Raw genomic sequence first — 24,420 nt, 5'->3', positions numbered from 1 at the left:
AACATTTCCACTCCACTAGGAGACTTGAGAGGTTGCAGGGAGAACCTGTCTCTGTGCCCTCGGAAGGGTGGGGGCCACGGGGTTCTCTGAGCTCAGCTGTTCCTCTTGCCTTTCTTGTTGCCAAGTTTCTGCTGACCTGGCTCCTCCCCACCCCCAGAGCCTGTCATCTTCAATCTCATGGAGGATGCAGATCTGGGCAGGCGGCATCTGGCCGGGTGAGCCTGTGGAGCTGCCTCCTCCCCAGGGTGGGCTGGGGCCCAGCCTGCACCCAGCCACACGCAGTGGTTGCTGAGAGTGTCTGAACTGGCTATGGGAGCCATCACGTGGCAGCCTCCTCATGGGGGGTCCCAGGCCTCCCTGGCCTCTGTCCCTGACTCCGAAACTCGCCTCCCAGCTCCTCACACTTCCTGGTCTCTGGCCTTCTGGCCATGCGTCACAACAGGCACATTCCAGCTCACATGGGGCAGAACACTGTGTGAGGTGTGAGAGCGGATGGTGACTCACATCTTTTCAAGACCATCCATAGGGACCAGCCCAGCAGGTGCATTCACTCCAAGCTCTACAAATGCCTAGGATCACTGAACCCTATGCATCAAGCACAATTATATCCCCATTTTACTGATGAGCCCACCGGGGCACTCAGTGGCAGAGCCCGGGCTTGAAAATTGGCCTGTCCATTCCACTTGACAGGTGATGGAACGGAGTCCAGGCCAGAGGGAGCAATTTGCCCTCATGAAGGCAGAGACCCAGCAGGGACCAGAAGGCAGATTTGCCCAGGCCTCAGCCCAGGAAGAGCTGTTGAGTAAAGAGTCACTGCCACTGGGAAACTCTGGTCTGAAAATCTGCAAAGCAGGGGCTGAGTGGGGCTGTGGAGCTCTCTGGTCCAACCACTTCCAGTTATAGATAGAGAGACCCAGACCTAGTCATTACCAACGCTGTCTCCATTACTAGTCAGTGGATTCAAATTTTTAAAAAACTTTTATTGTATTACTTCGTTCTCATGCTGCTGTAGAGAACTGCCTGAGACTAGATACTTTATAAGGAAAATGGTTTAATTGACTTGCAGTTCCGCAGGGCTAGGGAGGCCTCAGGAAACTTACAGTCATGATAGAAGGGGAAGAAAACATGTTCTTCTTCACACGGCAGCAGGAAGGAAAAGAATGAGAGCCAAGCATAGGGGGAAGCCCCTTATAAAACCATCAGATCTCGTCATGAAAACAGCGTGGGGGGAACCTGTCCCCATGATTCAATTATCTCCACCTAGTCCCACCCTTGACAGGTGGGTATTATTAAAATTCAAGGTGCGATTTAGGTGGGGACACAGAGCCAAACCATATCAATTACAAAGGCTGTACATGTTCATTGCAGGAAAACTAGAAAATCCAGCCAAGCAAAAATAAGAAAAACATATCCTACCTTCCAGAGATGACCCTCTAACACCTTAATGTGTGTCCTTCCAGCAAGTTTCTCAGTACACACAAGCACACACAAATATAGTCATTCCCTTCTTTCCCCCACTTTCTTTTCTTTTCTTTCTTAACCAAAATAGCATTGTGTTTAGTACCTGGTTTTGTGTATTTCCACTTAATTGTGGGTGAAGTGGGAGATTGTTAGTCTGAGTGATTGTTAGTCTGTCCTTTTAGAGAAGACGTTTGTCTCTGGTCCACAGGGCTGTGGACAGGGACTAAATGTTGTTTGTCTTTAGAAAGCCCCCTGCCATTGAGCAAGCATTAATTGAGTGCCACTGTGTGCCAGGTTGTTAGGTGCTGGGAATTGCCTATGCAGTGTGAGAGAGATGGTGGTCCATCCTTCCTCCCTGCCTATGCTAGGGGAGGGAAGCATACGTTCTGGGTGCAGAGAGCGGGAGTCCCTGATGGGGCAGACACAAGGGCCAGGTGGGCAGGAGTGTCCCTGTGGAGCTGAGTTCTTCAGCCAGGTTCTGAGAACATCTTGCTCTTAGTAGGAGGGGCTCAGCTGTGGAAAGTTGGGGAGGTGTTGTGTTCTCTGTTGTCAACTAGACAGAGGGCCACTGGGACCCCCATTTTCAGGCTGGAGCTTGTTTCCATCAGCACATACACAGCCCCCTCCATGGTGTCTGGGATTCCTACTTTTCTCAGTTCTGGATGGGGAGAAGGGAGCCATCCACATGGAGGCCAGGATAGGGCTGGGTGCAGGTCCCCACCTGAGGGCATGGAGGCACGGATTGGAGACACAGTCTGTTTTGGAAGTGGGATTCAACAGGCTTCACAAAATCCTGGCTTCTGGAATTCTAAATTGTCACTAAGGTCCGGCCCTTGTGCATTCAGGGTATGATTAAAGCATGAGGAGAAGGCAGAGTAATCGGCTTTGGATTTGCTTTTCCCCCAAAAATCTGAGTTTTTAACACTGTGGGCCAGGTGTGTTGGCTTATGCCTGGAATCCACGCACACGGGGAGGCCGAGGTGAAAGGATGGCTTGAGGCCGGGAGTTTGAGAACAGCCTGGGTAACATACTGAGGCCCCCATCTCTACCAAAAAAAGAAAAAAAAATTACGAGTGGGGCATGGTGGCCTGTGCCTGTGGTCCCATCTGCTCAGGGGTCTGAAGTGTGAGGATAACCTGAGCCTGAGAGATGGAGACTGCAGTGATCCGTGATTGCTCCACTGCACTCTAGCCTGTCTTAAAAACAGAACGAAACAAAAAAACATTGTGGATGAAATTCAGGGCCACAGTCTTTACTGTGACTGGAGGTTCTTACTGGAAATTCCTTAGTATGCAGGACCTTGAAATGGGTTCTGGAGCAGTGAACTATCAGATTCCCAAGCTGAGGCCAGCATTCTAGAGGCTGTGCACATGTGTGTCTGCCTCTTGGTCATGTCCAGTAGGAAGAGAGGTATCACCCCTCTAGACCAAGCCCTTCAGTGGCACCAGGACATTGGTCCCTCACACTGGCCCTCTGCCCTTCTGCCTGCCCTCTTAGAGCAGCTCTTGCGTTCTGGGCCCTGGGTCACTGAGGCTGTCCTGTGGCATGACAGGCAGGACAGACAGCTCTGGCCCAGACGGGGCTGAGCTGCTGGGCTTCCAACTCCTGCCAGCCCAGATGTCCATGGCATTTCCCCTTGAGCTCTACTTCCCCACTCTGGGGTCCTAAAGGGCTTGGTTTTGGGTTTTTTAGGATTTCTGGGTGACTGTGTTGTCACACAAAGTATGTCCCTTGGCCTGGCCTCCCAGACTCCTCCTAAGCAAGCTGGGTATGACAGCGTCTCACTGGTCTCTGTTACACTCAAATCCCCCACACCCATCGCCTTGCACAGTGCCTGTCTCAGGGTCAGTAATAACCATGACGGTGATATTAATAACTCAAGCTATTAAACCTGTTCATCTCCCAACAGTTATGATGTAAGCACTACGATCATTCTCATTTTACATGGTGGGGAACATTGGCCCGGGGAGGTAGGGTTCCAGGATCCCACTGCTAGTGGATGGTGGTGGGGGATTTGAACCTGTGCAGTCCGACTCCGAGACTGCACTTCTGTTCATGTGCTGTGCTGCCAGAAAGCAATAGCTGAATGCAGCCGATGAGCAAATGAGGGGGTGTGTCCAGCCCTGAGAATGGCATGGTGGCTGAGGTGGTATGGGGTTCCCGGGAAGATGCAGGCCCGCTACATCACCCTCCCCCCCAACAGAGCAAGCCTTGTTCCTGGGCATGAAGAGTGGCATCTGTGGACCCAGAGCCATGTGTCTGGGCTCCTGCATTTGGGACAGCATTGAGACCTGGACCTAAGTGCTCCAGGGCTGATGTCCAGATCCACGGAGGGTGTAATTGAGGCAGGAGTCTATCCATCAGGGGCCAGTGTGAGGGACCAGCGTCCTGCTGCCACTGAAGGGCATGGTCTATAGGGATGACATCACTCTTCCCACGGGACATGATCAAGAGATGGACATACATGTGCACAGCAAACTATTAGCGTTTATTGAGCACTTTGTGTTTGTCTGGCTCTGTAAGAAATACCAGGAAAGTGAAAGAGTTGGTTTTTCATCCTCAGATAATGTATTAGCCAGGATTGCTTTGGTTGGAAGTGACAGAAAGTCAAGTTAACTTAAGCAAAGAGAAGGAATGTTTTGAAAGATACCTTTTTATTTCACATAGCTATGAATCACTTGGGTGCAACTAAAACTCCTTTTTGGAAAATTGTGGCTTGGAGGACAGAGGCAAGGTATCGAGAGCTGCTTGAATAAGGGTACAGAATCTGTAACCTAACTCTAGCCCTAACCCTCAGGAATGAGTGAGGCCCTGTGAATACAGCCCTTGGGGCAGGAAGAAGCTGGATGTTGCCAAAAGTAGGGGTGTTAGGTAGGCAGGGCCAGGGCCGTCTGGCGGAAGAGCGCAGCTTAGCACTGGGAAAAACAGAGGCACTGCAGGTTCTTGAGCAGGAGAGGGAAATGATGGCTGCGGAGCCTGGGGAGGATTATCTGGGTGGTGTGTCTGAACGTGGCAGGGGGAGAGACTGCAGCAGTCATGATGAGGTAGGGCCAGGGGCAGAGAGCAAAGGGTGAATTGCCAGGTGTCTGTCGCATGTGCTTTTTGATGAAGGTGTCTATGAAGATGTCTTTTCCAAGTGGGAAAAAGGCAAGATGCCAGCCAGAGCTGTTTTGGTGGGGCGTTTTCCTGCTATGGTGCGTGGGCCTGGCACTGCTCACATCTCATCACAGCTAATGGCAGCTGTTCTGCTCGCCACACCGGGCTGGAGAGTTGGAGGCTGCGTGGAGGTGACTTCCACCCCTGCTCCCCTGCCGCTCAGCAATGAGCCCATTCTTCACCTGCCCAGTCCCCCTCTGCCTGTCCCTGCCTCTCCGGGTGGGGTCTGTCAGAAGCTGTCAGTAAGCTCTGCCTCTGTGGGTCAGGAGAGGCTGCTGGATGGGATCAGCCCAGACCTTAGGCTGCAGGCACCTGCTTGGCGGGTGGAGGCACAGCCAAGGGCAGACAGGAGGGCTGGCTGGGCTCTGGGAGCTGGCGATGGGGTCTAAGCTACCCAGAAGTGGCAGACCCCTCATCTGGTCCAAAACCATCTGAGAAAATGGCCTGGGAGGGCTCAGCTCTGGGAGCTGAAAACATCAACAAGCCAGTGTGAGCTTGGGCATCCCATAGGCCTCATTTGGTCTCAATTCTGGGTCTGTTGAAGAGAGAAGGGCCAAGCACTGGGTCTGGCCTCAGGAAGGTGGTATTTTCTTAGGGGAGCGAGTGAAGGAAGGGGAGAGGTGAGTAGATTCGAGAGGAAAACGTGACCTCAGAAAAGACCTTAAGAGGGCCCCGTGCGCTGTGACCGTAAGCCTCGCTATCTTGGGCAGCTTTTCAGCCGAACCGAAGAAAGACCCGCTCCCCTAGAGTAGACCTAACACTTGTATTAGCATCAGAATCATGTGACTACTTGAAGGGAGTATCATTGATTTGAATGTATTTATTTATTCCATGTTGCGTTTGAATTTCCAATTTAGCTTCAATTTTCATTTTACTTGGGTCATAGCAAAAACCCGGCTCTCTGAGACATAGCCTGCAGAAGCAGAGCTGAGAAACCACACAGACCACTTAGCTCAGCATCAGAAATCCAAGCATTTATTTCCTCGATGAGCCACAGGGCTCAGCCGGCTTAAAAGGCAACTCAGTAGTGCTGTGGCCCGTGGGCTTCTTGACTGGCTAGGAGCCCAGGTGCTATTGATCCACCATATGACCTATTGGTTCAAAGTTACAGTATTTGGGTTACATCCTTCAGAGAAATTCCATGACTCTGCAGTGTTCCTGTGTTCATCATATTCTTACCCACCTTGGGCAAAGTGCCCACATAATTATCAGGGTGTAGGTTTATGCTGAATGTTGGGAAAGTTCACATCTAAGTGGTTTCCCAGGCAGGGCAATTGCAGTTGCAAACAACTGCTAACAGCGAAAGGACTGCCGTGTTTTTCACAATATTTGACACTCACATTCCACAGTTCAGTAAATATTTGTTAATTACTTGTTATGTCCCCAGTGCTGTTGTAGGTTCTGGGATTACAGTGTTGAATAAGACAGGGAGAGCCCCTGCCCTCACCTTGCCTGTATTCTAACATAATGCTTTCCAAATGAACTTTCTAAAATGATGGAAATATTCTGTACTACCCAGAGTGGTAGCCACTGGCCACATTAGCTATTGCAACTGAGGCACTGAATGTTCAAATATATTCAACTTAAATTTAAATTTAAATAGCCACAGGCTGGGCACAGTAGCTCACACCTGTAATCCCAGCACTTTGGGATTTGAGGCCAGGAGTGTGAGACCAGCCTGGGCAAGACAGCAAGATCCTATCTCTACTAAAAATCTAGCCAGGTGTGGTGGTGCACTCTTGTAGTCCCAGCTGCTCAGGAGTCTGAGGTGGCAAGATCTCTTGAGCCCAGGAGTTTGAGGCTGCAGTAAGCTGTGATCATACTGTGGCACTCCAGGCTGGACAACAGAGTGAGACCCTGTCTCAAAAAAAAAAACCCACACATAAAAAACAAACCCAGAAACAAAAGAGCCACAGGTGGCTCTACTAGACTGACAGTGTGGATCTAGCAGATACATATTTTTTTAAAGCTTTTCAATAGCAGTCATTATTTTCGAGTCTCATTGTTTATTTTTTCAGCTAGAGGATGGGGACGGCTTGGTGTCCAGTGAACCGGGTCAAGGTGGACTTCGAGAAAGTGGTGAATTCCAGTTTCCAAGCTGAACTCTGGGATTTTTGTTTGTTTGTTTGTTTTGCTTTGAGTACTAGTCACTGCGGGGAAGTTCTGTCTGTATTTACCTGGATGGGGAACTTTTAAAAAATGTTGCTTTCTTGCATTCTGCAGGTGTGTGTTGTGTTTGTGTGTGCTCGTTGGTAACTGTCAGGCTTTTTGACACATTGCTGTTGCTCATTTTAAAAAATGATCTTGGTGAGTACAAAAAATGATGTCGGCAGTAGAGAAAACCCTTGTAGTAGAAGCAGGGGTAATTCATGTGTCCCTGGCAGGGTCGGTGACAATAAGGGTTTTGCAACCTGCCTGTCATGTTAATTGTATATTATTAGAGGCCATTAATCTGAGGATTATTAACATGATGGATTTTTAGGCAACCGTCTTGTTGAAAACTTTAATCTGAAGATCAGTGATACACATCAGTAAGTGTCTGATGTGTTAAGAAAGAATAAGCTACTTGTTTTTACTTAGTGGATCCCCAGGGATATAGTGGAACCTTCATGTTCTGAGGCGATCGGTCTTCAGTTCTTTGCAGGTAAAAGGGGATGTGTGCGAGGAGGGTTGTGGAATGCCTTCTGGAAGTGTGCAGGTTGAGAAATTCTGAGTTGTATAGAACTCCAAGAGTTCTCTTTCCTCGGTTGTCAGTGAAGTCCCATTTGTTCTCTTGTGTGTGGTTTATTTCATCACTCAGACATCCATTCTCTTTCCATTAAGTAGTTGAGATAGTTACCTCCTGTCTCTTGGTGTTGTGTCCAGGACCTGATCTTTGTCTTTTCTTTTGCCAAAGACCACCCGTCGTGATCGCTGATTGCTCGGAGAGCCGGGATTTGGATGTGTCTGCTAGCGATGGGTCTCTGAGCAATTGCTGATCACTCAGAGAGCCGGGAGGTGGACATGTCCACCAGCGTCATAGGAAGTTAGCAAGCAGGACCCTCTGTGATGGTGATGTTCTCCTTAACCACCCGGGGCCGCTTGCAACACAGGGCTAACTCCCTGGTAGTGTGGAATCAGCTCTCAGAGCTGGAAGGAGCCTCCACTGGTAATCCCGTCCAGGCTGGGCCCCTCTGTCTGCGGTTTTTGGGCACTGAGGCCTTTCAAGTTAGGGAGATTTCTGCATGGGCCCAGCTACGGGGAAGGGCTGGCCAAGGGCCCAGGGGTGGGGGGGGTGCATGCAACCGATCGCGCCCCTGTCTCAGTCAGGCCCTGCTCTGACCTTCATGAAAATCTCAGGGAGTTTCAAGAGAGAGAAGCAAGAAGAACCATAAAGAAATAGGAAACTTGGGTCCAGGAGCATCAGAGGGGAGGCAAAGTCAACTCATATGGCCCGAAGTAGGAAGCTGCAGCCAGCCACGAGGGAACAAAAGGGCTTGAAATCTGGACACAAATTTCGCTATTGCAAATATGGGAGTGGTGTGGAGGTAGAGGAGGATGGAGACAAAGAAAGCTGACACAGAGGCATTTTGAAGATGGAAGTAGCATAGGATGTGCCATGAGAGAATGCACAATGTCCCAGGTGGTAAGGGTCTTTAAACATTTACTGGGGGTGGGGCATGGGCATGGCTGGCCATGTGCCCTGAAAGAGAAGCAGGGTTCCATTGCCTTGATGGCCCCCACAGTGGGCTTGTATGTGCCATGTCACCAGGCCTAGGCATGGAGTTTCAGGTAGCACCATGTCAGAAGTGACGGTGGCAGGCTGGGCGTGGTGGCTCACTCCTGTAATCCCAGCACTTTGGGAGGCCAAGGCAGGCAGATCACCTGAGGTCAGGAGTTCGAGACCAGCCTGACCAACATGGTAAAACCCCATCTCTACTAAAAATACAAAATTAGCTGTGCGTGGTGGTGTGCGCCTGTAGTCCCAGCTACTTGGGAGGCTGAGGCAGGAGAATTGCTTGAGCCCAGGGCATGGAGGTTGCAGTGAGCTGAGAACGTGCCATGGCACTCCAGCTGGGCGACAAGAGTGAAACTCGGTCTCAAAAAAAAAAAAAAAAAAGAAGAAGAAATAACAATAGCAATAGTAGTTGTGGTGGTAGCATTATGATCAGTATTCTTTAATTTTTTTTTAATATTTAAAATTGTTTGAGCTTTTGTTAAGAGACAGAGTCTCCCTCCGTCACCCAGGCTGGCTGGGGTGCAATGGTTCGTAGCTCAATGTAACCTCAGAGTCCTGGGCTGAAGACATCTTGCTGCCTCCCTGTACCACCTATCACCATGCCCGTCTAATTTTTTACTTTTTTGTAGAGATGGGGTCTCACTGTGTTGTCCAGGCTGGTCCGAGCTCCTGGACTTGAGCAATCTTCCTGCTTTGGCCTCCCGAAGTCCTGGAATTACAGGCGTAAGCCACTGTGCTGGGGGTCATGATTCATAGTCTTTACTTGGCTCTCATTTACTCTCATAACAGCCCTGTGAGGTGGACAACCTTCTCCCCATTTCAAAGTCAGAGACTGAGACACAGAGGGAAGCGCTTGGCCCAGTGTCACCCTGGGCGTCTACAGCAGAGCCAGGATCCTCCTCCATGCGGCCTGGTTCTCAGCCATGTTTTTCCCTACTCCCTGAAGAATCTAGTCTTGATGAAACAAGGGCGAATGGGGGGCTGTCCGCTGAGCTGTCCTGTTTGCTGTGATGGGAAATCTCGCAGGGAATGGACCCGGAATCATTCTCAAGCTTAACTGACCCCTAGCTAAGATCCATCTGACCTGGCTCTTGGGAGCAGTTGGTCAATGGAACCATCTGGAGTCTTCTGATTTGAGTTTGGGAGAAGGAGAAAGTGAGCAAAGTACTTATAACTTAGGAGAGCAGTGTCTTGGAGATGAGCTTTGGCCAGATGGCCGACCTTGCCATTGAAACCCTGGGGTGAATGCTGGGGTGGTCGAGCCACCCAGCCGTTCCTGGGATGTGGGACCAGGAAGGAAGGCCTCTGTCCTCCTCTTTTCTCAACCTTCCTTCCCTGAATCCCGTTGCAACCCCCAGGTGTAGAAAGTGATGAACTTCCACCTGGCCTCTCTGTCCAGCCTCTGGCAGAGGGGAGATTTATCAGACGCTGGAATCAAGGAAGGCAACCTAGTGATCACGCCAGGCTGAAGCATGCCTGCATAGCAAGCGAGAGGGCAGATCACAGAGGCCCTCGCTTGGTGGGCCTGGACCGGATGCTGGAAGGCAGGAGAGTCCAGTCTGCTGTGGTTGGTAGCAATGACGGGCAGGACTGCAGGGCGGGGGTGACCCTTCCCACCCACACCTACAGGCCCATGTGTGGAACTGACATTCTACCCAGATAGGGAATTCGGTCTCCCCCTTCCTCCTGCCATCGGTTAGTGTTCTTTGCACATGTGATGTCGGTTTATTGCGGCGTCAACAGCATTGTCGAAGGGGGACGTTGGTGGGTACCTGGGTAAATAAGTATAAATAGTTTTCTTTCTGATATGTGACCAGATTATTTTCCAGTTGATTTCAAGCCCTGGCCCCAAGTGGCCCACAGATCAAAAAAAGATAAGGGTCAGTTACAAGGTTGAGCTCATTCTCCGTTGCCATGGCAACTGACCTCAGGCAACCCTCGGAGGACTACACCCAGCTCCCCAGGTGATGTTTTTACTGTCCACACCATCAATCCCAAGCCTTTCAAAACTCAGACTGCCTAATTGTCAGGGCTCTGTTTTGAAGAGGCTCTGGGTCCCCCGTGGGGCCCGGTTCAGGCTGCCAGAGCTCATTTAGAAGCCTTTGTGAAACACGGGGGACCATAGGATGGGTCCCTTCTGGGCAGAGCGGCCTGGGAAGGTGCCCCCAGGGGGAGGAGGAAGGGCACAGCCCATCCTCCAGCATTAATTAGGAAAATGTGAGCCCCAAATGGGAGCAGTGTGGTGGGCTGTGCCTGCAAGCCATGGCTGAGTGGTCTTGAGTGACGAGGACATCCAAGGGTGGAGAGCCCCTGGCATTTGGGGTCAGGAGGGCTGCGATGCAGGGATGGTTCTGGGGAGTGTTAGCCACCCACCCTCAGAGTCTCCAGCAGCCTCTTCAAAGATACTCACTTCATTTCCATCCCTGGAGTAACCACAGGGAATTATTTTTCATTGTCGATGATTTTTCAGTCTTTTGCAAAACGTGGACAAAAAGTGACTAGAAAACTTCCCGCCTTTTAAGAGATCCTTCCACATACAATATTGGTCGAAGCAGTGGGACAGCTCCCAAACCAGCTTCGCGGCAGCAGGATTCCAACAAGATCAGCGTCCCTAAGCCCCTTGTATAGTGGTCAGTGGTTCTCACGCGTTAATGGATGCCCCGAACATGGGGGCACTTTTCAAATGCTGCAGCTCTGCAGCAGGCCTGAGACTCTTCATTTCTCTCAAGCTCCCAGGTGCTGCCAGGGCTGCTTGGCAGGGAAGTGGGTTCCTGTGGGCTGCCAGGGCTGGGGGTGTTGGGGCTCCCATGGTCATCCCTCATCACCACTCACCTTCTCCCAGCTCTTGCCCAGCTTTTGACAAGGGACACTCCTCAGACCCTGATTTTTCCTATGACCCTGGTTGACTCCCAGCCTGAATGTCACTCTCCCCTTCCCCTCAGCCTGGCCTGGTTAATTTCCTCGTAGCATTTAATGACAGATCAACAGATAAACGGCCCAATCTGGCTGCCCAGATATTATCACCTGCCCTCCTCTTTCTCCCCGGGGGTCTTTGTTTCTTACAGGAAACAAAGGACAGAGTGTCCCACCAGCTCAGGTTCCTAGCTCCTGTTCCACGCTATTTGTGGTTATCTATTGGGATGCTGTCAGAGGGGTCCTCTCCTGGGGTCACCCTCACCTCACCCTCTTGCCTCCTGGCAAGATTTGCCTGGATGAGTGCTGGGACCTCTGCTCCCATGCTTCCTCTCTCCAAGGACCATGTGCGGCGCCCATTTGCAGTGTGTGTGTCTGAGCCCCAGGACCTAAGGACTTGACCTGATACTAGGCATGCGGGCCACAGGCTGAGCCCCTGGTGCTGTGGAATGTCATTCTGGGGCGTTTATTTCTGGGGCTAGTAGTGGAGGGGCCTCAACTCAGCCAAGCATCCTGTGCATTCCCTGCCTCGCTTCCACCTGCAGACACACTCTTGGAGAGAGGAGGTGCAGCCTGGACTGTCCTATGCTGTCACATGCAGGGCTACCTCCTCCCCTTCCTCAGGGAAAGCCCCAGCCCTGTTGCCAACCGGTGCTTGTGCTGGTGAGGGGACCCCCAGGCTCAAACATGGAGACGCAGAGGGCGGCTCTGTCTTCCTTCTCACCCGGATTTTTTGGGTGATCAGGGAGCAGGGGTGGATTGCTGGTTTTAAGTCTTGTGTGTGTTTCTTGAATTTTCTAAAGCCAGAGAGGGCTGCTGGGGGTGAACAGCAGGGCTGCTGCTGCCCCGCCCTGCCCTGCCACATCCCTGTTAGGGGCCCTGCCTCTCTAAGTGTCCCTTCCTCTTCTGTCAGCTGAGGGAGCCTCTCCATGCCCACAGTATTGGAGCAGGCTGTTGTTCTGTGGGGATCCAGAAAGTTACTGGAGTTGAGGTTTTACAAGCCGAGTCCTGTGAGATTAGGGGTGACCATGGGTGCATAGTGATGGCATTTATCAGCACTCCCACCCTCCCCCAAACTCTGTGCAAAGTGCTTGACATAAATTACCCATTTCCTGCTCATCAAGCATCTCCTGGGTGCCAGATCCTGTTCTAGGCACTGGTGACACAGCAGTGGGCAAAGCAGCCCTCATGGAGTTTATGTTACTCTGTCTGTGTGTCGGAGGGAGGGAGGGAGGGAGGGAATGAGAATGAATTAGTTAAACAATGAACCCTGTAATATACCAGGTGGGGTAGTAAGCGCTGTCCAGGAATTAAAGGTGGGCCGGGTGCTGGAAAGTATGGGGGCGTGTGCTATGTTCGCTGGGGGTCTCGAGTAAGGCCCTCTGAGGAGGTGTCCTTTAGGCAGACCCCTGAGTGAAATGAGGGAAGGAGTGTGGGATGGTCTGGGGGTCTCAGTAAGGGCAGATGTCCTGTGGCCGAAGAAGCCTGCTTGGCTGCCCTGTAATGACTCTGCCTGTTTTCTAGTGGCAGAAGCAGAAGCTCAGAGAGGCAAAGTAACTTACTCCAGTCTACACAGCAGGTGAGTGGTGGAACTGGGGCTCAAACCCAAGTGTTTCCGGCTCTAGCTTTTGTGTCCTTCGTTGCCATCTCCTGGATGTAGGTGGCTAGTCATGCCCTTGTCAACACCAGGCGGAAGTCATTGGTCCTCTCTAGACAGGTGTGTGCATTAATGATGCTACTCTGGGGTCAGCTTTCCCGAGGGGGGTTCCTGCTAAGAGAGGGGGTAGGCAGGGACCATCCGTTGTGGCTGGAGCAGGTCACGCTCAGTGCGCCAGAGCCCGAGAACAATGCCCCGTCCACACCCCGCTGCAGCCCGCCGCTTCTCCCTCCCAGGCAGCAAATTATGGCCTCCGAATGTGTGCCCAGGCCTGCCTTTGACATCAGTGGGGCCTACCTGAGCTTCACCTTCAGGATTCTGATAATCAGTTCTCTCTCCTCCCGGCTTCCCCCAAGACCCGTATGGAAATAAGTATGTGTCTGCCAGGGATCAAATGCTTTTGGAGACAAAAGTCGGTACCAGGGACATTACAGGGAGCTATCATCTCGGCACGATGCTCTTCCACAAAGCCCTCTGCTCCTCTTTTGGGCTGACACAGTTTCAGCCTGAAAGGTTCCAGCAGGCTGACTTGGTTTTAAGCAAAAGCACATCCTATTATTTTTTTGAGAAATGAAGTGTAAAATTAACGCTTATTATTCCTGAGCAGAGGTGGGAGAAAGGAGAGACAGGGACTTTGGGATTTTCGTGCTTGGCAGGTTGTTTGTTTGGCAGTTTGGGTTTTTGTTTATTTTTATTTTTTTAAATCATAATAAATCAATAGATTTCGACTTAGAGGGAACAGGAGGCAAGATCTGAATTTCAGCAGGTGAAATCAGCATTTCACTTTACAAATGAGCGGGGCTGCATAAGTCACTTGAGTTGTGTGGGTCTCTCTTATGGATGCCTGTCATGTGCTATATATAAAAAAAAAAAGGCACAGAAAAGGAAGGAAAGCGATCGTGCGTCTTAACTCACAAAATCCTCCAGTCCCCACGTCGGGGCGGAGGGGCCTGCGGGCTCCCAGACAGCTTTGTCATTCTGCTCCAAGGTGTCGGCCGAGCACCGTGCGATCTTATATAATTCAGGAAAGTGATTCTCGGAGGGTGCCGCTATCGGCGGACCCTGCATCTTGGGATGGAACGAGAGGTTGTCAGCGCCTGCGGGGTGAGAGTGATGGTGCTAGCAAATTCTATCAATATCCATGGGCTGGCTCACATTGGGTCACCAGCACGCAAAGGAGTGTTTGTCACACTAACTAGGGCAGCCCCTCCCCACCGTCTCTGCCTCCCCGGCCCTCCGCCTGTTTTCCTGGATGGTTTCATAGGCAGAGGTACACGTAATGGACACCCAAGGGAGTACCTCGAACCCCTCCAGTGGGGAGAAGGCCTCGTCTTCAGAAAGATTTGCAAATCAAAAGGTCTTGCCTTGAGTGGGAGCGAGTCTCAGCTCTGCGGGAACCCCTCAGGCTTTATTCCACCCCCTCCCTTCACTTTCACTTTTTGCTTGTTTTATTTCTCCTCCCCTCTTTCCCCAGGTTTGACTCTCTTAAAACACTTGGGGGAGAGAGAGAAAAGGGTCCCGAGACACACGGTGGTCTGTTGGGCTCTTGATCTAATTAGCCTGGAACCTTACTTTGACACTGGTTTGGAGCTGTGATCTGCTTAAATGGTAGCCGTTTGGGCCCCGCACGGCTTGCAGCTCCAGGGCTGCCTGACTGTGCACATATTTATGAACGTGGGCGCTGGGTGTAGCTGCGGTTATGAATCAGGGGGGACTGGCTGATGAATTGCTCGGCACTCGGAGAACGGAAAGTGACTGTCAGACATGATTTCTCTGATTTATAAGTTGCAGGAGGCTTCTTTGTCCTCTTGGTGTTTGTGTATCAGATGGGCATGCCGCCATTCACAGCCAACTGGCTGAAGACCCCCTCTCAGCAGAGAGCAGTAAATCCTGTTTGCCATCTCAGCCCCCAGAGCCCCCAGCTGGGCAGGGAGAGAGGGCCCAGCCTGGGGGTGTCTCTCCTCTGTGAGTATGTCCAAGCCCCTCCCGCAGGTGAGCCCAGGAGGGCCCTGATGCTTTTCGAGCCACAGGAGGAGAAAACATCATCCATGCCTATTGCCTAATTGCCAGGGTCAGAAAAACTCACATGGTTACATGAATCAAGGGTCATTGTGCCCAGTGAGGGGGTAGTCGTGTGTGCGTGTATGCGTGTGTGTGCGTGTGTGTGTGTGTGCTCATGAACTGGAAGAGTCAGGGCAGGTTGCCTGGAGATGCTGTACGGTGGTGGGGTACAAGTCAGGGCAGGCTGCCTGGAGGTGGTGTACGGTGGCGGGGTACAAGTCAGGGCAGGTTGCCTGGAGGTGGTGTACGGTGGTGGGGTACAAGTCAGGGCAGGCTGCAGGTGGTGTACGGTGGCGGGGGTACATGCATATAGGAATGGTTTTGTATCCTCTTCTGCACCACCCCCATCTGGCTGTGTTACTTGAGTAAATGGTCTAATTCTCTGAACCCATTTCTTCTTCCCAGAAGTGCAGTTTTCCAAGCAAGCTGGCTTATTTCTGAGATTGAAATATGTTATAAACTATTCTTACAGAAAACTCTGCACAGTTGTCAACTTCACATACCCCTTCACGCCTTAATGTCCAAGGGGTGTCCTCATTCTAATAAGGTCACATTTAAGGATGGAGTCTCTTTCATTCCTTGATCCTACACCCTGGTGCCAGGCGCTGGGCAAGATTGTTTGTGCAGGGGGCAGGGGATGCATTGGAGGGTCTTTCGAGGCAGCCCCCCCACACTGGAGGCCATCTCTAATTATGATGAAAGTCTCCCTAAGGGAGGCGGAGGACATGCAAGGGGCCTGCAGGGCGAGCGTGCTGAGCCTGCCCTGTGTCCCAAAACTTGTCAATGAATTCCTTTTCCGCTAGTATAAATGGAAGATCTGTTTGAGTCTCTGTCGGGTGTATGTGGCCTAGTTGCCAGGGCTCCAGGGGCATGACAAACACCCGGTAGATTCCAGCCAGTGGGCTATGTGGGGCAGGCCCACCTGTGTGTGCACGTGTGTGTGTGCGCCTCTGCGGTGGGGTGCCGGGGGTTGCGGGGGATGGCTGGGCCGGGGGGAATGCCTGCTGTCTCTGCCAGCCCCTGCCAGGGCCTGGGGACCCAGGGACTCGCCAGAAGCCTCAGCCCATCTGTGTTCATGTCTTGCCACCGGCAGAACCCCTCTGCTACCTAATTCTTGCCTTTAAGGGCAAATCAGAGCACCTGGCGCCTTCAGTGAGGCTGGTTCCCTGGGGGAGCCCCAAGGGGACCCCATGTCCTTGGTTGTCCCAGATAATACTCTCACCAACACTGACATGCCAGGCAGTAAACATTTATTGAGCACTTGCTATGTGCCAGGGTCTGTTCCAGACCCCTGTGCGTGTATTAGCTCACTTAATTCTCATAGCAACTATAAGAGAAAAGCTGTGATGGAGTGTTTCAGACAGAGGAAACTGTGGTACAGAGAGGTTGTGTGACTTGCCTAAGATCACCCAGTAAGGGTCCGGACTGGATTCCAACCCCAGGTGATGTGAGGCTCAAACCAGGGGATTCCCCATCCCCACCACTGACCCCTGGGCCCCTCTGTCCTCTTGCAGCCCGGGAGGCAGGGAGGACAGGTTGTCCCCATCTTACTGCACATGAGCTGGTGCCCACAGCATGCTGTGTGGGGCTGAGGAGCCAGGATTTGAACCTGGTGCTGCTCGATTGTGGGCGAGGACACCAGGGCTCTGAGCCTCCTCGATGCTGGCAAGGCTGGTGCTCAGGCGCTGTGTGTCCTCTGGCGCCTTTGGGTGAAGGTTTGGGGTCTCAGCGCCTTCCAGGTGGGGAGATGGAGGAGCTGTGTTCTGGTCTGAAGCAGGATGGCGAGTTTGCCCATTGTCCATCATCCACTGCATAGACCATTTGTTTAAAAGAAAAGCAGATAAAAGAAAAGCAGATAAAAAGAGCGTTTGGTGCAGTATCTTCCGTGCTGCCCATCACTCTCGAAGTAAAATTCCAAAGTCCTCCGGGGCTGACAAGACCCTTCTTGTGCATCCCTTTGGCCTCTCTGACCTCACTCCTGGCCCTCCGAGCTCAGGCACTCTGTTCCCATGCTGGCCTTTAAGCCTGCCCAGCACGGCGTGGACCCACCTCAGGGCCCTGCCCCCACCCATCTCCTAGAGTGCTCTCACCATGTATTCACATCACCTCCTGACACTGCATTATGTGCTGATGGTTTTGTTTATCATCTGTCTACCCCACTACCAGAATGGGGGCAGAGACATGATTTGTTTAGTTGCCTAAAGAATCCTTAGAGCGAAGTTCCTGGCACGTAGTACATGCTCAATAAATACTTGATTGGAATTTTAAAATCCTGGTTGGACCACCTTCTCCATCTGGTACCTCAAGTTGGGTGCCTCTGCACAGTGACCCAGTCTTGGGACTAAAGCTGTTGACCATGGCCTGCACACCTGGCTGCTTGATCAGCAAGAGAAATCACAGCAAATGGCACCTCCAAGGGCCAGATATTTGGAGCCGGTCCTCTGGGGTCTGTAAGCCTCTAGGGGTGAGGCCACGTGAAGCCAGGATGAGTCTTGGTGTCTGCGGTCCCCTCACCAAGCCTGGTGCTGGGGATTGGAGGGGGATTAGCCCTGGGGTCTATGGGAGGCCTTGTGGGCACCTGTCTGGGGGACATGGCATCCTAGTCACTGACTGGTCACGGGTTTTCCTTTCAGAGGAAGGCATCAACCACGAGTGTAAGCTGTGCAACCAGATGTTCGACTCCCCGGCCAAGCTCCTCTGTCACCTCATTGAGCACAGCTTCGAGGGCATGGGCGGCACCTTCAAATGCCCTGTGTGTTTCACAGGTAAGGTACCCAATGTGTGCCCCTCGGGGGAGAGAGATGGACGCAGGAGCCCTGCCCTGTTGTTGCGGGATCCCAGCGTGTGCTCTTCCTCTTTCCTTGGCAGGCCTGTTATAGTCCAGGACTCCATGGGGGATACCCTGAGGGATTAACAGCCCTTTGCCCCACGTCTCTCAGTTCAGAGCTGACACAAGCCTTCCTTCAGTGCTCTCTGGCTTCTCCTCATCAGCAGGCTGGTTGGCACCCTCTCCTTGCCCTCTGCACACAGCGGCTAGAAGCCCTTTGTCCAACGCAGCCTCAACCCTCTGCTGCAGTTTTCCCCTCCCAGGCCCTGTGATTGTCTCCCTGGGCCTTGAGCTCTATTCAGCACTGCTGGGGCTCCCAGCTTCACATACTCCTTGTTCCCCCTCTTCCCTGGCCTACCTAGCTCCCATCCGTTCTCCAGGATGCAGGGGTCAAGGGCAGCTCTGCCGGCCAAGTCCCCAGCCCCCGGACTGGCTGCCGGCCCAGGCGAATGGCTGTCCCAGCCCGAGGCAAGTCTCAGGGGCTCTGCTGGCCCCCTCCTGCTGCCCAGATGGCAGCCGGTGTGCGTGGGAGAGCCTGGCCTTCCCTGCCTCCCCCGACATCTGCTGTCTGCCACGGCAGGGAGCCCACCCTGGGGAGGACGCCTGGCGGGAGGGTATCTCAGAAGTGCTCACCTCCCAGACACACAGCTGCTCTGGGCTGCCTCCTGTGTGCGCCCAGGGCCGGGGCCACCTCGGGACTCCTGCCACCAGGAAGCCAGGGCCAGACCTGCTCCATGCCAGGCCCAGGGGTGTCCAATCTGGGGCAAATCCCCCAAACACACACCCCTGGGGCTCCCAAGAGTCCCTGAGCACCCTGATGCCTTCTTCCCCCTCATCTCAGGAGCCCCCACCCATCTGTCACTGTCACACTCTGAGGCTGGCACTGAGGGGCCCCAGCTGCCCGTCTGCCGACCCAGGACACGGGGGCCTCTGTGTGGGGGCCCAAGGATGCTGACAACAATAAAAATAGGAATTTGTGTTGGTTGAGCAACTTCTTGTACAAGACCCTGCGCTGAGCTTATTTAATTCAAGTCTAGGCTCTGCCACTTGCTAGTGGTGGGACCCTGGACAAGCCATTTAACATTCCTGGCACTTCAGTTTTTTCTTGTATAAAATGGGGATAATAGCACCTGTCCTACAGGCCTGAGAGAGGTTCAAGGAGCTCGCCCCGTAGGTGTCTGGTTGTTGATGACAGGGATGAGGAGGACAACATTCATTTGTCTGTGGCAGGCCATCTTTTAAGCACTTTATCAGTATTAACCCATTTGATCCTCCCAGCCTCCAGCCAGGGACATACTATAATCTTCATTTTTTGAGTGAGGAAATGGAGACCAGAGAGGTTAAGTGACTTACCCAAGGTTGCACAGCCACTAAGTACCAGAGCTCAGCTTATCTAACTCGAGCCTCCTCTAGTAGGTGCTAGAATGCTCCCAGTAGCCCACTATTTGGCTGACTGTGCCTACACCACAGTGATCCCTGCCTGCGAGTGTTGTGGGGGCAGCTGCCACAAGAGGCTGGGCTGGTGTCCTGAGCTTGGCCGTGACGGCCGTGTCTGTGTCTAGTCTTTGTCCAGGCCAACAAGTTGCAGCAGCACATCTTTGCCGTGCACGGGCAGGAGGACAAGATCTACGACTGCTCGCAGTGCCCTCAGAAGTTCTTCTTCCAGACTGAGCTGCAGGTGGGTGCCCACATCCGCTGCACCACGCTGCCTGATGGTCCTCGGTTCCCCTGTCAGCACCGAGGGTCTCAGGGTTAAGGCAAGATGGTGGCGTCTTATGCTGCCAGGTCTGCAATCAGGGACTGACCTCCTGGCTGGCAGGCATGGAGTGTCAGCCCCCTGGCCTCTGCCAGCCCAGCGTTCTCAAAAGAACCAACTGCCACCGGCTAAGCCCAGAGCAGGAGTCAGAAGCTTACATTTGAGGTGTTTCGTGGCAAGTCCTGTCTGCTCTTGGGGATTCCATTTCCCTACCTCTATTGTAAAATGATCTTTGACTGAGTTTGGTTCTGTGGCTAGTAGCTCCTGATGTCTCTGTGGCTGGGTGCTGGGGCTGTGTGGGGACAGGAGTTAGGTCTGGGGCTTTGGAGCCTCCAGCTTTGCCCAGAAAAGCCAGAAAAGTAAGAGTAGTGGTGCCCAGTTGCCCCAAATTGGAGGCAGTCACCAGAGGTCCTGAGACCAATGTGGCCCTCAGGCAAGGGCCAGGGGCCTCAGCCAGCTTCCTTGCATCCTCATCCCCAGCCTGTGGTAGCTGAGAAGACCTTGGGAAAGGAAGCTGCTGCGACGGTCTTCCCAGGCATTCGCAGCTGCCTCCCTTGGAATCCCATGGGGCCCCTTCTCACCTGTTACTGGTTTTTCCAAGGAGCAAGATCTGTGCCCAAGTGAAACTGCTTTCTCTCCCACTGGATTTTGCAAAAAATTCTTGTAACACTGGAGAGATCACATGCCCACCAGAAATACAGCACACACAGAGAAAAATCTCACATTCACTGTACCTGGACTATAGCATCACACACACAAAGGGAAGGTGCATACACACAGTTCCTATCACAGTGCATATGCCCAGAAATGTCACTTACAAAGAATAACACAGCACCCACACTGAGGAATACCACACACATGCAGCACAGCACAACACTGCACCCCCAAAAGAAGGACCACACTCACGTCCACAGATAGATCACACATACACACAGACGGACATGCCGAAATGTCGCGTACCAAGAATGGGCCCGTCGGGAAGGATACGGGTAGGTTAGGCTGCAATAATAAACGTCCTCTTGGTCTCTCCGTCCACAACAAAAGGTTTATTTGTTGCCCATGACATATCCAAGCAGGTGATGGGGAAGGGACTCTGTTCATGATATTACTCAGTGACCTGGGCCCACGGAGGGTCCATGTGCATCCCCGTTTCCGTAGTCACTGAGGCAGGGAGAAGAGGGAGATGGTGACTTCTGCACCAGCTCTTCAAGTTTCCCCTCAGAAATGATGCATGCCACCTTCTCTCACACTGGATTGACTAGAGTAATCCCCGCGGGCATGCCCACCCTCAAAGTGGGTGAGGCAGGGAATTCCACCCTCTGCCTGGAAGGAGAAGAGAGCCCTAAGGACTCACACACACCGGTTTGGCCCCCCAGGACAGACCCCCCACACCCAGCAGCACCCTCCCTCATCCCCATGCCACTGCTGCACCTGCATGCAGCAGTCTCCAAGCCACCCAGGTTACAAGGCTGGGGCCACTCACCCTGTGCAGAGTCACTTGAATGACCACAGTGGTGCCCCCATCTCTGGGGCTAGAGGGGCACAGCTGTGGCCTGTTGTAGGGGGCCCCCTTCTTACTGTGCTGCGGCCCACCCACACTGCCAGGCCTGGGCCTGCCTGTCTGCACAGCTGTTGGTGGCTGTTGCCTGGAGGACATGCAAACAGGCCCTTGGAGGATGTAGGGGCCGGCGGGATTCACCGTTCGATGGTCAAGTCCTGTTTCCATAGGCTGGCGCCATGCCAGGGCTGGGCAGGCTGAGCTCAGGGCTGGCCCCGAGGAGCATGCAGCTGGTGTGGTGGAAAGCCTGCTTCTTTTCGTGCTTAGGGTGCTCATAAATATGTGTATTGTACATGAGGCCTTTATCCCATTGTCACAGTGTGGGACAGAGTTATGAAACCAATTATACAGACCCGGCCCAGAGAGGGGGTTCCACTTCCAAAAGGCCACCACTGAGCTAGTGAATGTGACCATGCCACTGCTGTCTCCCCATTGATCCACAAACTGAGCCGATGTCTCTGTGCTTAGGATGTATGGGGTGTTGGTGCCATCCAGGAAGCCTCCCTGCTCGTGTGCTGGATGTGCACCTTCTCCCAAGTGCAGTCCATGCAGCCGCCTTATCCTACCTGCCTTACCTGCTTGGCTCAGCTGTCAAAATAGGCCTGGGTCCCCTGAGAGAGGAAGCTTTCTATAATCCAACAGGTCAGGCCTCTTTTAAACCCATTAGTGCATATAAACTACGATTTATTTACGCTTCGGACTTGCTCAGCTCCTGCCTGGCTCCCTGTATTGTCCAAATGCCAGGAGGTCTCTTCTCTGTTGGCCTTAAGTTTATTCCCAGAGAAGGTTTCCCATCCTGACGTTTTTGAGCTTCATCAGTGTCACCAGACTGGGCGCCTAGCTCATAAGCACAGAGGTGGTGGGAAGCTGCTGCTTTCAATCTGGATCTCGCTTCGATCCCACCTATCTCGAGCTGTGGGCCACACTTCACCTGAGAATGGTTCATGTCAGCTGGTGGTTTCCTGGGTCATCCCATTAACCTTTAAGTCAGATCCTCAAATACTGAGAAACTGCTAAATTACAACCTTAACGAGTCACTATTTTCTGCAATTAATGATTTTAATTATAGACTGTTTAAATATGGAAGTGTTGTGGCAATGCCAAATCTATGCAAATAATAGCTCTCGTTAAGTAACTTGAATAGTAATTTTCTGGTTCTTTGAGAGGAGGGTTTTTCAGGCATTGGAGTGTTCGTTGTCCCTACACAGAAGCTGGAGCTGGAAAGCCCTGGTTGGGTGGAACAGGCAAGTGTGCTGTTTCTTGGAACGAGCTGGGGGTTTGGGTGGGGCAGTGGGAGGCAAGGCCAGCTAGAGTTCTACCCTTGCTGGTTTCTTGTGGCCATGTTTAGTTTGAGGTCATGCACAGACATTCTGGGAACCTGGTATTTGCAGGCACAAGGGACTATGGGCTGAGAGGTCTTGAGAAGATTCCAGGCTTAGGATTGAGCTCACTGCAGGACCGGGAAGTGCTGCTGCAGGAATAGAAGCACAGGAGGTAGAATTAAATCACGACAGGCTTAGTCTCTGTCAACATTGACATGTCTCCCTCCAAACGTAGTGTTTTCGTAGGAAGCTTTAACAGGAGCACGGTTGCCAGTATGAGGGAGGTAAGAGTCCTCTTTGATTCCAAGTTCGGAGAGCTCTGCCCAAAAGACTGAGATTAATTCAAAGGAGTTTGGACAAACTCTTGCAAATTTACAATAGAATGATTAGGAACACGAGAGGGAACTAGCTTTCCTATTCATTTGTTTGAAGCAAGTATGTGGAGGTCCCATGATGTGCCAGGCCCTGTTTCTAGCACCTAAGAAAACAGTGGCAAAAAGATGAAGAAATACCCATGGGGTCCCCATTCTAGGAGATTGATGAGCACTTTCCAGTAAGAGCCAATGACATGAAAAAAATAAAACCAGATAATGGGCTAGAGCATGCTGGGGGATTGAAGTCCGACATTCCTTGGTAAGTGTGGTCAGGGAAGGCCTCCCTGAGGAGGTGGCATGCAAGCTGAGGCCCGATGGCATGAAGGCAGGATTGTGTGGAAGAGAGCTGTGAGTGCAAAGGCCCTGTGGCCATTGGCTGCCAGGGCTAGGATGACAGAAGGCAGAGTGCAGCTGAAGCACAGTGAATTGGGGCAGAGGCAGTGGAGCCCAGATCATGGCAAGGTTTTCAGGACAGTGAAGGACTTTGGATTTTATCTCCATCGTGATGGGAAACCAAGCAGAGGACAGATATTATCTGATTTACACCCTGAATCAAAATGTAAGAAGTTTGCTTTTGAAAGACGTGGTTAAGAGAATGAAAAGTCACAGACTGGGCAAAAATATTTGCAAATCAGCTATCGAATAAAGCACTTGTATCCAGACTATACAAAGAACTCTCAAAACTCCATAATAAGAGGGGACACAGAACAACTAAAAAAAGAGTAAAAATCTTCTGGCAGATGTCTCACCAAAGAAAATGAACATCATTAGTCATTAGGGAAGGGCAAGTGAAAACCATAGCCCGATGCCACCCACATAAACGAAAAACTTACAATGCTGAGAGTTGGTGAGGATGGGATCAGAACTCTCACAAATTCCCGGGGGCAGTGCGAGATGGTATGGCCATGTGATAAAATATTTGTCAGTTTCTTATAAACGTTCATTTACCATAAGACCCAGTAATCCCACTCTTAGTGTTTACCCAAGAAAAAGGAAAATTTACACTCACACCAATACCTCTACATGAATGATGATAGCAGCTTTGTCATGGCTCCAAACCGGAGGCCCCCTCGTTGTCCCTTATTTGGAGGATGGGTAACAGATGGGGTCATATGTTACATTCATACAGGTTATGTGTGCATTCTCAGCAGTAAAAGACAATTGCAGATACATGTAACAATGTGAATGAATCTTGTTTTTTTTTTTTTTGTTGTTGTTGTTGTTGTTGTTGTTTTAAGTGACAGAGTCTGGCCCTGTCACTCAGGCTGGAGTGCAGGAGTGTGATCATGGCTCACTGCAGCCTCAACCTCCAGGGCTCATGTCATCCTTTCACCTCAGCTTCCTGAGTAGCTGGGACTGTAGGTACACACCACCACACCCAGATACTTTATTAACTTTAAGTTTTATTTTTAGAGATGGGGTCTCACAGTATTGCCCAGGCTGGTCTCAAACTCCTGAGCTCAAGCAGTCCTCACGCCTTGGCTTCCCAGAGTGTTGGAATTACAGGCGTGAGCCACTGTCCCTGGCGCCATGGATAAATCTCTAATGCCACATGACAAAAGCCAGACTCAAAAGGTTCCATGATGTATGGTTTTATTGACATGACATTCTGGAAAA

The 24,420-nt window shown here is 51.9% G+C and overlaps 1 protein-coding gene across 5 annotated transcripts in view; it reads left to right on the top strand.

Moving 5' to 3' along the window:
• ZNF423 (zinc finger protein 423) overlaps positions 1–24,420 on the top strand; it is a 366,017-nt gene that overhangs the window by 310,331 nt on the left and 31,266 nt on the right. For all 5 annotated transcript variants that reach the window (XM_023189610.2, XM_023189607.1, XM_023189606.1 and 2 more), the window contains 2 exons: positions 17,600–17,731; positions 19,356–19,471. In XM_023189610.2, coding sequence (XP_023045378.1) covers positions 17,600–17,731; positions 19,356–19,471 — 248 coding nt within the window. The remainder of the gene's footprint in view (positions 1–17,599; positions 17,732–19,355; positions 19,472–24,420) is intronic.

This window comes from Piliocolobus tephrosceles, chromosome 17, assembly GCF_002776525.5.
Source record: "Piliocolobus tephrosceles isolate RC106 chromosome 17, ASM277652v3, whole genome shotgun sequence".
Lineage (NCBI taxonomy): Eukaryota > Metazoa > Chordata > Mammalia > Primates > Cercopithecidae > Piliocolobus > Piliocolobus tephrosceles.
The sequence above is the reverse complement of the archived record's forward strand: the minus strand, read 5'-3'. Positions and strand labels throughout refer to the sequence as shown.